Genomic DNA, 13,176 nt, shown 5'->3' on the forward strand with positions numbered 1-13,176 from the left:
AGCCTCTGTGAACTTCCCAGCTCAACAAAGGGGATTGCAGGCAGAAAGTGAGCAGAAGACAGGCAGTGTAGTGACAGTGGTGGTTAATGGAGCAGGCCGATCTCTCTGTCTCTAGGCCAGGCTGCTGCCTTCAGTTGCGCATGGGGGGGAAGAGTGATTAATTGGGAAATGACATTTGGCTTTGCAAGCCACTGGCAGTTGTGGTCTGCATAATGGAGGTCACATTGTATAGAAAGATGATCATAAAAATGGATGAGAGAGAAACTTGGATAGTATGAAATTATGAAACTGTAGATTTGATGAATGCATTCTGGGAATATTAGAGAAGTGCTGCCTGGAAATCAAATATCTCACACATGGAAAACTAAATTATGGCGTACAGTTTATCCATGAGGTGAATGTTGCTTTTTATTATTGGCAATTGCTTCTCTTTATTTGTCCATTTGAATAGATAGATTGATGAAATCAGATTTTTACCACTGACTCAGTGGTATTCATTTTTTATTGAAAATGGGTAAACAAATGGCTAGGAGTTTGAATATTTTCACATATATTTCAGTTAACAAATTCTGCAATAGAGTCATGCGAAGTATAGTTAAAAACTAACAAGTATAGGACAAACATAAAGTAAGGGAAGTAGGGAAAACAAAAGATAAAAAAGAAAGGCATTTTAATGAGATGAAAGCTTTCTCTTGCATTGAATGGTACAATTCAGTAGTCTAGCAACAGCAGTCTTTGAATGGCTGGAATTTCTGTGAAATCTGTCATTTTTTTCTGGAGAAACACAGGCAGAGAAACATGTCACATAGTGACGTCCACTCTCATCCCCCACGTCCGCTGTCCTTTCCAAAACATTTATCTTCGGCTTGTTGATGCACCTCAAAACATCTATTTATGTGTTTTTGCTGGCGGTGGGCCATGCCAGAGTACTTAAAATCTTAAAATACTTTCTCTCTCTCAAACACACACACACACACACACACACACATACAGTTGTCACAAACACAATCACTAACAAGGCTTGCTTGTTTTTGTCTGATTTAGTAATGTTGAGAATACATTTGAGTCTGATATATATATTTTTTCATTCCCCTTAATTAACTCATAAGTGCTGTATGTAAGATGAAGCACATGGACATCACAAATGCCATCTCATTTTGATTTACGCAACAGGAAAGCAAGTTACACCATACATCTGGTTAACAGCTCGGCTTTTGAAATAATTATGTGCATGTAACACATCTGCTTGAGAAAGCAATTTTGTGGTAGCCTGCTTGGGAAAGTCATTGCAATAATACTATCTGATTCTTAAAAAGGTAATACAGTTAGTCTCTTGTTAAAGGAATAGTTTATACACAGAAATTCGAAAAAAAAACAAAAAAACTCTGTTGATCTTATGAAGTTACTTTAGTTTAATATAGATCTTGTGACTTTGTGAAGGCTTTCAAAAGAGAATGTGTGCACTCTCACATATCAGCCTCCGCTCCACTCCAAACCAACTCTTGCTCCCAGCTGACCTCACCATTAAGACTGCTGCTCGTAATGCGGCTGGTATAATGGGTAAAATGACAATAATCATTTTATAGTCTATTGCCCTTTATGTGATGAGGTGAGGAGTGTGTCTTGTGGCAAAATGACTGCTCATTTCCTTTGGTTAGGCCATTACAAAAGACTTGAGATATGATTCAGATGAGATGGATTCTACTACAGTATAAGGCATATTTGATCTGTGAAGCCTGGGAGACACCAGTGTAATTTGTGTGATATCCGAGTTTGATCAGTAATGTAGGCTCAGCAACTTGAGTGTGTGAAATCCAATCAAATCACAGACAATAAACATTTACACTGATGTCTTAGATCATTAAATAACTGATTGTTAACAAGTAGCTGTAGAAGAAGATTATTACCAGCTGAAGATGCAGTGTGCAATGACATTCTGCTTCCCCCAAAATCTTAAAGCATTAGACTTCATGAAATCCATGTAATTATGCTAAGAAAGACATGGTCATTGGTCATGTCCCCAAAGAGAATTTGGTGTTTCACTTATTGCTAATTATGTGAAATTGTGATTTGTGTTTTTGGGAAAAACCTACTTTTCTAAGAGCGTTACACAACACTAGCAACAGGGGTCATTCAGGACTTACACAATGTTTTTAGGCTATTGGCTCTGTAGGGAAACAACATGGGGAGGAACCTTATGGGTTCAGAGAGTTCACTCTGAATTCTTGACATTCTAGGCGAGAGCCACTTATGGAACAGCTCACCTTGTAGCTTTGACCTGCAGTGAGAGTGGGGCAGATAATCCTGCCGACAGAGCGTGTTTCCTTCAATGAAAAACATCTCGTGTCTCAAGGGACCTGACAAACATCGTCAGGAGGACTTTAGGTCACATGTGAAGACCAGCTTGTCTACCAACAGCAATGAGGGAAATTATCCAACTGAAATATTGAGCAATAGTGAGCTAATGGTGAGCTAATAGTGAGCAAAGGTGAGTTAATAGTGAGTTCAGAGAAGCTTTGGGTGGTTTTAAAATGTTTAGAAATGCACCAATTGGGGGCTTTGTAATTTCTTTCCAGTTTTACTAAATGCTCTATGTCTGGTACTCAAAAAATGTGTTTCACTGTAGGCTACTTGCCAGTAACGCAACACTACACTATTTCTTTTTGTTTTAGGTGACTCTAGGTAGGTTTAAAATGGTAATAACATGGTCAATTAATTATTGTCCTACAATAGGTGTTAAATATTTTCACACCTACTCAAATTCCCCAAAACTGTTCCACCGACCGATGCCTAATAAGCCATAGAGAAGGGATAACAGTGTATGGGACATTCACTTATTCTTCTGTTTTAGTGTTTTAGGGGGATGGGCTGTTTTCATGTCCCTTTTTGTGATTTTAATCTCTGTATATTCACACAGACAGAGATAGATTCAATAATATATGAAGCACTGTACAATGTATCTCGGATGATTTGCAGTTACCTTATGTTGCTGTCTGACTACATAATTCAAAGTTTACAGTTATTACCCAACATTGCTTCAGAGTAACTGCCTCAGAGAGAGAGAGAGAGAGAGCGAGAGCGAGAGCGAGAGAGAGAGAGAGAGAGAGCAACATTACTTAATTGTTACGGGAAGATTACCCAGTCAGAGGCGCGGGGGCGAAGGAGGTCAGATGATAATGGTGAAGATGATGATGATGATGATGATGATGATGATAATGATGCCTGAACGGCTAACGTTATGTCAGTGCCGATAGGAGCTTTCCCTTGCAGGGGGAGGGTACTTTGGCACTGAGGGAGGCGGTCTCAGCAAACACACACACGCGCGCGGGCACACACACACACACACACACACACACGGACACACGCACCCACACAAACAGCGCCTCGCTGGTTCAAGTGAGGATAGGGACCGTCCTTGGCTGAACTTAACGTTACAAATAAGAGCTGCGGCATTCCAAGTGGAGCACAGAGTGGAGGTGCGCCACACAGACGATAATATTAAGTAACAGTGGATCTGCAGCACAAACCATTCAGCGGCTCAGTGCGAAGAGAGCAGGAAGGAGAGAGAGACAGACAGAGAGCGAGAGAGAGAGAGAGAGAGAGAGCGATTGAGATAGCGAGTCTTACCAGCGCTTCCTCCTGAACCGGACAAAACACGTTTGGAGAGTCGGAGGACCCATGCGTACTGAGAATTTATCATACATTTGAGGTAAAGTGATAACGATTTTTATATATATATCTTAACATATTTTAGCACTGTTAAGGGGTTTAAGTTACAATTATGCATCCATTTCGCTGACGAAAAAAACCCAAATTGAACGTGTGTAAAGTGAACACGATTGAAGTAAGACTCCTGCCATCTCTCGTTAGGGCTTTCAATCTAATATTGATCACTTTTACTACAACTTGTTCGTTAGTTAACCATGATCTGTTACACTGTCAAGCTGTCGTGAAAATTAACTTTCAACCAGGCATTCTGCTTTTCAGGCGTTTCTATCTTGTGTTTCGCGCATTTCATTTGCTTAATTTCTGTCCTAACTAACCATGCCCTTTCTAACCCTGACCCTATTATTTTTTTTAAATCAATTTACAGTACTCGCAACCGCAAATATGTTTTTGTCCATACAAAGTAGCCTACTGTGAATCTAGGCAGATGCGTAAGCGTCCAAAAATAGTTGTTCGGAAAAACTCAACTGCCCTTAATTTACTATAATTCTAAATTCTTGCCGTCTCAAATTGAGATGTGATGCTCAGTGAGCGGCCGACTCAAATCAACTCAGATGTTTAAACGGAATTGATAGGTGGACACACGGGAGACCGCGTCTGTCAGACATGTAGGTCAGTATTGATGTAGCTCCAGTAGCCTACATTCAGTCAGTCAGGACGGAAACCTATCATTAATTACTTGATTAGAATTAGAATATAATATTAGAAGAAGATAAAGAATAGAATAATACTACGGGAATAATATAGACCAAGAAACGTCAGAAAAAATAAACATATCATACCAAGCCACAAATTATTGTTTTTGGTATATGGAACTAAATGTATAATCTTAACAGGGTTAATGTCACATTAAAAAGTTAACTTTTATCCCACCTAAAACTACAAAGGGTGCTACATTGATCTGTTATTACCAATGCTCAGATTAATGCCAAAGATCTGCAATGGCTGAGAGCTCTGTGTTCACAACACGCATTGCCCCATATTGAATCTATTATGAGACTTACAAGGTTATGGTACATGTCGCTCCCGTTTTATTGGAAAGATGTAATGGGGTTACATAATATTGTGTTGTAATGGCTCTTGCGTAACCACTAAATCCCCACTCTCTCTTTGTTGTGTCACTTTTGATCACTAGGTGGCAGTGTTGCTGCACCATCGCCTCAGAGAGACTGACAGTCTATCGACCACTAAGCAGCACACAGCGGTGCTCTCAATTTAACACAGAGGGACAACTTCAAACTTAAGTGCAGTAAAGAAACATTTAATTCCTGAACGAGTGTACCAGGCATGATGTTTGATGAGGAGTCCCAGCAGCAGGCGGTGCTCCAGAACCTGGACTCCCCTGCAGCAGCAGCTCCAGCTGGCGGAGAAGGAGGAGCTCCTCTGTCCTTCACAGACGAAGCCGTGTCCATCCTGACCTCCAGCAGCCTGTTGGCCCGCTCCCTGTTGGGTCGCACCTCTGCCATTAAACGCAAAGAAAGCCCTCCTTCTTCCACCAGCACCATCCGACGCAAGCGTGAGTTCATCCCCACTGACAAGAAGGATGAAGGCTACTGGGACAAGAGGAGGAAGAACAACGAGGCAGCCAAGCGCTCTCGAGAAAAGCGCCGTGTAAACGATATGGTCCTGGAGAACCGTGTCCTGGCTCTGCTGGAGGAAAACGCCCGTCTCAGGGCAGAGCTGCTGGCTCTGAAGTTCCGCTTCGGCCTGGTCAAAGACCCCTCCAACACCCCTATTCTGCCCCTTACCACAGCTCCTTGCACCAGTCAAACCCTGGCTCCTCACTATTATCTCCCCAGGGGGGATGGAGGCCCTAGTGCCCCAGCCACACATCCTAGCAACCAGATGGGCCAGTTAAGTGTCCGAGGCTCCAGGGATGCCGGTAACGTGTCGGAGGACTCGGGGTTCTCTACGCCAAGTGGCTCCAGTGTGGGCAGCCCGATCTTCTTTGAAGACCGGCTGAGCGACCATGGGAAATTATCCCCACACAGGGCAGAGGAGCTGAGCTACGAGCTCCACCACTCTCCTGCTGATATGCATGGGCACCACACCGTGGGACTCGCAGGATCCTGTCCAGGGAAGCCGGACTCAGCTGAGTCGATGAAAAACCTTCCTCACAAGCTGCGTTTCAAGATGCCCGTCAGCGCGGAGGGGATTGAGGCTGCAGGGGAGAACAACAGACGCAGCCCCACATTACCCACAGCAGGACGGGAGGGTCCCAGAGAGGCCCTCAAAGGACAAGGACTGAGTGGAGGTGAAACAGGAGCAGGGCACGCTGGCCCCTGGCCCCAGCAGCCGGAGGGGGAGGAGAGCAGGAGAGGGAGACAGTCCCCTCAGTACAACACCTCAGCTGTTGGCTACAACCTCCAGCCTCCAGCGCACGGACAGACCGAGGTCCAGTATCAGCATGAGAACAGCTTCCTCAAGTCTCAGCTCACCTCTCTCAGCGAGGAAGTGGCTCAGCTGAAGAAGCTGTTCACAGAGCAGCTCATGGCCAAAGTCAACTGAGGACCAGAACCCTAACCCTGATCAACGTTTACCGCTCTCTAGACTGTAAAGGACACAATATAGCAAGTTTGAATTGAGCCGAGAAAGAGTTGGTGACCAGGCAGAAGTCCAAAAGGTCAAACAGACTATGACAAAACTCAACTTTTCAAGTCAAACAAACTTTTTATCCTGTGTTGTTTTCATTTCAAATGTTGTATTTTATTGTATTAAGTGTCTCTAAGCACTCATCTCATCATGTGCTGTCTAGAGTTCAATAACCCCAACTGCTTAATCAAACTCCACCGAGGGCTGTGGCTCTAACAGGGAGTCTTATCTGTGATCATAATTCTCTATTCCATACACTGTGACAAAATAACACACACAGCATAAAACTGTTTACATAGCTTACTATTGCATAATGATTCTTATCCCTTCATTACAATGCAAGCTCAACTTCACTGCCTCACATGGTCTTACATACAATGGGCCTTGGTGGTTTAGTACTGTACATTGTACAATCCAACTGGACATCAGCCAGCAGGCCGTTAATACCACAGTGGAAGTGGTGTTTACAGTTTTGTAATTAGAAAGGTATTGCTTGCTGCACACCCACTCCAAGATGCCTGCTGTTGAGACATTGCTAAACCCCTTAAACACAACCACAGACAGACAGTAGACACACACAGACACAGGTAGACACACACAGACACTCTGGCTGCTGGAATAAAATGATTAGCTGTCATAGCCTCCATCGGTATGGAGTCTTGAAGGATACAAGAAAGCTTTGATTTGTATACCTTCTATCAGTTTTCTATTGCACAAAACCAATATATGGGTTTTTAGGCTTGTTTTCCGTCACTTGTGTGTGAAACCGCATCATGTCACACAGTCATGTCAAGAGAGCATTTCATTTAAATGTGATGAGCTCTATTTAGGAAAGACACTGTAACATCTACTTACTGTGTAGTGTTTCACCACCCAGTTTAGTCTCTGTTCATGACCAGGTTCAAATGGAGACATGGGGTACTTTCATTACTGCACTGTTATCTGTACTGAGGTGATGAGAAGAATTTGTTGTCTTGTGTCTGTATATTTTTGTATCTGTGAATAAATCCTTGACAGCATCAACTTCTTGATTTTGAGCTGATCATTATTGTGCTTTTTGCACGAACCTTTAAATAGTAATGATAGCAAAAAACATACACAACATAACTGCTATATGGCACCATATCATTATGGTAAATAACACACCGCGATCAAACGGCAGTAAGTAAGATGGGGGCTTGTTCAGAACAAAGAATCAATCAAACTTCCATGGCAGATTGATATATTGATCCTGAGAAAATGTTATGGATGAGATGACATAAACCGCCGCATTATTCATTCTGACTGACATAATTTCCCTGGTGATTGATGGTTTCTTGGAGAAGGAGAGAGCGCACGCGAGAGACAGAGAGAAGGGGGAGGTTTGACAGACAAGTGCTGACAAATGCAGGCGGCGAGGAGAGGAGCTGTGCACTTGGCAGGTGCTGTCTGTCCCACAATCCCTGCAGGCGGGGAGATAGTTTGATAGACAGACAGACAGACAGAGACAGAGGCAGAGATGGGTGTGCCTGCAATTACTCATCGGTTTGAGTTTTATTAGTCTCCCGCACCACAAGGGCTTCAATTATCCCAATGAACTATCCCAGGGAATTCAGTTCAAGGAAGTATGGGGAGCATGAACTTGCCTGGGCCTGAACCTCCATGGAAAGTACTGCAATCACATTCCCAGAGTCTACATAATGATTAAAGTACACACACACATTAAATTACACACACACACACACACCATAAATTACTGATATCAGAGGTATTATGTAATTTGTGTTGTAACAAAACATAAATTACTGCAACACTGTTTCCCTCACACATTTTGTTAATTCCTTTAGCTGGGATTGGGGAAAAAAATCATGCTACTTTGGAATCACCAGAGGGCAGCAAAGACAAGACCATACCTTGGCATCTCTATCGAGCCAGAGCCCTTGTTTTGTCATCCACAGCAAGCTATTGATCATGTTATGGATCGTGACAATTATTACATAGCATTACAGGCTGAAGAGCAATACAGTGATACAATATTATCTCATTGAGAAATATATACACAAACCCTGAGATAGAAACCCTCAGGTTTTGTGTGTGTGTGTGTGTGTGTGTGTGTGTGCATGTATTTGTGTGTGTGTGTGTGTGCATGTGTGTGTGTGTTTGTGTGTGTGCGTGCGTGCGTGCATGCCTGTAGTGTGTGTGTGTGTGTGTGTGTGTGTGTGTGTGTGTATACATAAGCTCACACTCAAGTGCGGAAGTATCAGTTAGATAAAGACAACATATTCGATTCAAAAGACGTCATCATTCCAGGTCATTGTTATGTTTTTCTGTGTTTACCAATGAAAAAATCCTCTGTTTAATCATTCATTCAGCTCAGCGTGTGTCATCCAATTCCATTACTACGGAGCTGCTTCCCTCCGCTTCTCATGCAGCCAAAGGGCCTATTCATTCTGTTATAAAACTGTGGCTTTTCATATCTGTTGGAGGAGCTGGGCCAAAGATAGATATATAACTAGACAACCTGTTTGCATCCCAAAAAAACATAATTGCGCTTTGGCTCGAGTTCCTGCCAAAAACAGATGTGAAAAGCAACATTTTGCAAGTGTAAATAGACCTGCAATCTGCTTCTCAGTGAGTTGGAGGAGCCTGCGGTGAAAGGGGAAGGTAATAAGGTAGAGGGGAGGCAGAGGCTGCAGGTGTGAAGAGGAGAGAGGGGAGTCGGATTTAATGAAGCTACTGCAACATGCTGCTGTTACACTACCATCCTCGCCCCCATCCACGCGCCCATAAAAACCGCAACCCCCACAACCCCCCTCTTCCCCCATTCTGTTCCCCTTTTTTCAGTGAAAGGATAAAGCCTGTTGCTAGGCAGGCAGTGCGACAGTTGCCATGGGAACCCTTGCAGACATAGCTGGAAGGGGGGAAACGGTAGGGTGGGGATGAGGATGGGGTGCAGAGTGAGAGGGAGAGATGCAGAGACAGAAAGAGTGCATTATGGGGGAGGGGGGATCCAAGTTCACGGCCAATGCCTCTGCTCTCGCAATGCTGTTTGCCTCGTGCAGCCGGGGAGCGAAACAAAGAGGAGCGGGGCAGAGGGAAGAGGTGCAGTGGAGTCGTGCCCCATGTTTGGTGCAAATTCGGGGTTACTCCACATTACTCCACATTTGGGGTTTGGGGTTCCCTCTGATAATGCAGTGTCACAGTATGTGGGTATGCGGTGGATACTGACTGACTGAATGGCAGTTTACATAACAAAAAAATGGCTGAAGCTGCCCATTAGCCTCAATACAACTGTGGCAAGACTGCTAGATCCTCACAAATCTGGACGGATCTATATGCAATGCTCTGACAATGTATACAAAAGGACAATACACAAAATACAGAATCAACAGCAAACTCAGAAATGCTCACTCCTTTGTTAAACAAATGAGCATAATGGAGACACTGTTGTTGTGCGTATTCAACTAGAGCACAGACAAACAGGAAAACAAATAATTGGTGCAGTGGGTCAAAGGTCAAAAGTCCTTGACATCCTGCAAGAATATTAAACAAGCCAATTATGAGGAACAATAGCAGCAATTACTGCATTACTAAAAACATTTATTTGTATTTTTTTAATACAGCGAAATGTGGAGCACACTTAATTATTAATATCTTTGTACAAAATGGGTATCTTTGTACAAAAAGGGAGGGGATAAAAGTGAAAAATCAAGAGCATGAGTGATAGTTTGTTGAAGACACACACACACACTCTCTCTCTCTCTCTCTCTCTCTCACACACACACACTCTCACTTAAACACACCTTTTTCGCTCCATCTCCCATGCAAAGAAAACCAAAGCCTTAAAGATAAAGGGAGATAATAATGAACACATCCGCAGTAGAAAGCAGCCTTCGAGGCATCCATCCTAGCACTCTGTTTTTTTCCAGTTTACACCACTCTGTGGATAATGCACCACACATTCTATCTGAGATACTGAGCAGGCCACCTTACCCTGGCTGTGCGTCTGGAGCAGCCTGGGGGAGCGGGCTTCCTGGCACATGGACTTGCTTCCAAGATTAGGCTATCCAAACTGCACAGTTGCTATCGTCTACCTAAATCACTGTGTCTAAGTGGTGGGTTTTCTAATGTTGGTTTCCCCCTACCATTAAATAGGAACTGCCACTCTACCTAAAAGGATTTGAATGGTTTCAATGGTGACTTTTTATCAGTTTCAGTATAACAGTATAACTATAGGTTTCAGTGTAAATGCTTCCAGACAAACTGCTACTTTATAGTGTTGTTGACCCACCATTCTCCAACAGACACATATATAGACAATACAACATGTTGTATTGTCTATATGAACTAAAACAAGACAAAATGATTAGCATGCAAACTGTGTTAAACAAGGTTTGTATAGCACAACACTCACTGTGACAGCTAAGTAGATGGATATCATCCAAAAAAAGCTTATTCACTTTTTTTATTTTTGTTATTATTATTATTACTTTTTTTTTACTATTATTATTTATTTATCTCTTATATTCTATTTATTTTAGTTGACTTTATTATTTATTTATTTTTTTTCTTGCAAATTATTTTTTTTTTTATGTGATTATTGACTTTTGTTTTATGCTGATGTTGTTTTTCATTTACTTACATTTTCTGTTAAAAAGAAAAATCAATAAACATATTGATCAAAAAAAAAAAAAAAAGCTTATTATAAACATACTAATATATGTGTAGGAGCTGGTAGCATCCAAATAAAGCTACACCAATACAGACCATTTGAACATATCAAACCTTCTTTTCGTGCCGCCATTGGGTGAAAACCTTGCATCACTAAAACTTTTCAGGAACTAAGACTGATAGCCTTTTTTCAGCTTTATGACAATGCATTTTTGACATTATCTAAGTTTTGAAATCAGCCCAAGAGGCTGGAGAATCTTCTGAACCCACAGAGATAATCATTGAAACGAAAACATGAAAATCACCAAAATTATGTTAAAATATGTTGTTTTTCACACAACATATTCCATTATGCAAATATGTCACGATGTGCATCATGTCAGTATGTGTAGGGTGCCAACTGGGGCAACATGCCATCAAAATGTGAGCTTGCACTATATGTCAATATGTCGATAAGGATTTGTGCAATTGTCTTTTTCTTTTCTTTCTTTTTTGCTGCTGTGACAGATGAATTTCGCTCTACAATAAATAAAGTACCCAATTACCTACTTACTGTGTCTACTTATGCCAGCAAGGACCATAGCTCCCTCTGGGGGAAAGTCTCTCTCCAATTTTGCCCCGTGCATGCCAGCATGATGGATAACAAGCACTTGAGCTAACTCAAAGCATGCTCTTCAATTAGACAAAGGATAGTGTTTGATCAGAGGAGTGAGATTAACCATTTAGTTTAACCCACCCGCACTGAGGGTGAGTCTCTTCCAGCCTCTGTGTCTGTCAGCACCACAGACAGCCATGCTAGTCACCAAGCTAAATCAAAGCAGGCTCTTGAATTACACAAAGATTTCTATTTCTAGAGAAGTGGGTTTAACCTCCTTATTCAACTCTGTGACACAACGATGATCTTCTGTTTATTACACACAGCATACCACAGCTGACAGTGAGTGCCAAACCTATGACCGGGCAAAGTTCTATGACTTATTAGGCCTAAAATTTTCCACTTACATTCTTGCACTTACTAAGGTTTTAACGAACCGATGACAAAAGCGTCTGTCAACGTCTAAAAAAAAAAGTGGTTTCTTCCAGAGAAGCAGTGTCACAATATTTGGTCTGAGTTGCAAACACACAGTGACTTTGCACAATACTCGTCCTCATCTTGACCTCAGCAGCTGGGTGCTTAGTACCCATGTCACTAAAGTGTGATCAGTGAGGTAGGGGTGGAAATACAAGGGTGTGGGGCACAGAGGGGCTTCTTCAAGAGAAAATACCCCCTCCCACACACACACACACACACACACACACACCTGTCATGACCACAGAAAAAACACGGATCATTAATCAAAGGGTGGGGTCCCACTCAAAGTTCTTGTACCCATGCCCATGGAATATTTTTCCCTATTGAATAGTCTTGAGTTGTAGCTGTTCCAGATATTTATCCTTTTTGTGTTTAATAAGAACAAGGCAGCGCATTAATCCACATCATTCATAAATATGAGGGGAAACTTGCTAGAAAGGCAAACAGGTTGTCTGTCTTGTTACATGCACTCAGCACCTGGCCTTTACCCCGCAGGACCATTAGAGGGCATTCAAAGCAGGAGATAACAAAGCTGGACTACCCAGTGGTACGAAACCCACATGAAATAACATACAATCATACATAAAAAGCCAAACGGCCCTATTAGACAAAGTCTGGTGTAATTACAGCCTGCACAATAGATGAGAACCTGCTTTTCCCAAAACATCAGCTGTGGTGGGTAAAACGGGTTCTTTTTATATCTTTTTGCTCACAGCCTGTTTCTATATGCGTTTCCACGCTATGTCTCTCTCTCCATCCCTCTCTCTAGTAACCTTATTATGGGTATCTTCGGCCTACATCTGACTGAGTCTGGCTTTGAGCCTAGTCCCGCCCCTCCCGGCCTTTCTCCTCCTCCTCTGCCCCCCCTACATCTCCTCCCTGCAACAGGATTTGAAGGCGCGCGGAGAGGGAGGGGGCAGAGCCGAGAGAAACAAAAAACGTGACTAGGCACCCAAAGCGTCGTGTTATGCAACAACTGACCTACTAACATACATTTTGAGACTCCGAGAGAGGGAGAGAGAGAGAGAGAGAGAGAGAGGGGAGGGAGAGAGAAATAGAGAGAGAGAGAAATAGAGAGAGAGGGGGAACTGGAGCAAGTCACCAACATAACATGAGGAGCACACTGAGAATAAGCG

The 13,176-nt window shown here is 42.6% G+C and overlaps 1 protein-coding gene across 1 annotated transcript; it reads left to right on the forward strand.

Moving 5' to 3' along the window:
- The first annotated feature begins 3,394 nt into the window (after positions 1-3,394).
- On the forward strand, positions 3,395-7,341 carry nfil3-6 (nuclear factor, interleukin 3 regulated, member 6). The gene is made up of 2 exons (XM_071522222.1): positions 3,395-3,709; positions 4,862-7,341. Exon 2 carries the CDS (start codon positions 5,014-5,016, stop codon positions 6,232-6,234), a length of 1,221 nt encoding a protein of 406 aa, XP_071378323.1. The 5' UTR covers positions 3,395-3,709; positions 4,862-5,013; the 3' UTR covers positions 6,235-7,341.
- Positions 7,342-13,176: the final 5,835 nt, after the last annotated feature.

This window comes from Centroberyx affinis, unplaced genomic scaffold, assembly GCF_046629955.1.
Source record: "Centroberyx affinis isolate AG114_WGS23_722 - 3 ecotype Tasmania unplaced genomic scaffold, CSIRO-AGI_Caff_v1 ptg000968l_1, whole genome shotgun sequence".
In the NCBI taxonomy this organism is placed as follows: Eukaryota; Metazoa; Chordata; class Actinopteri; order Beryciformes; family Berycidae; genus Centroberyx; species Centroberyx affinis.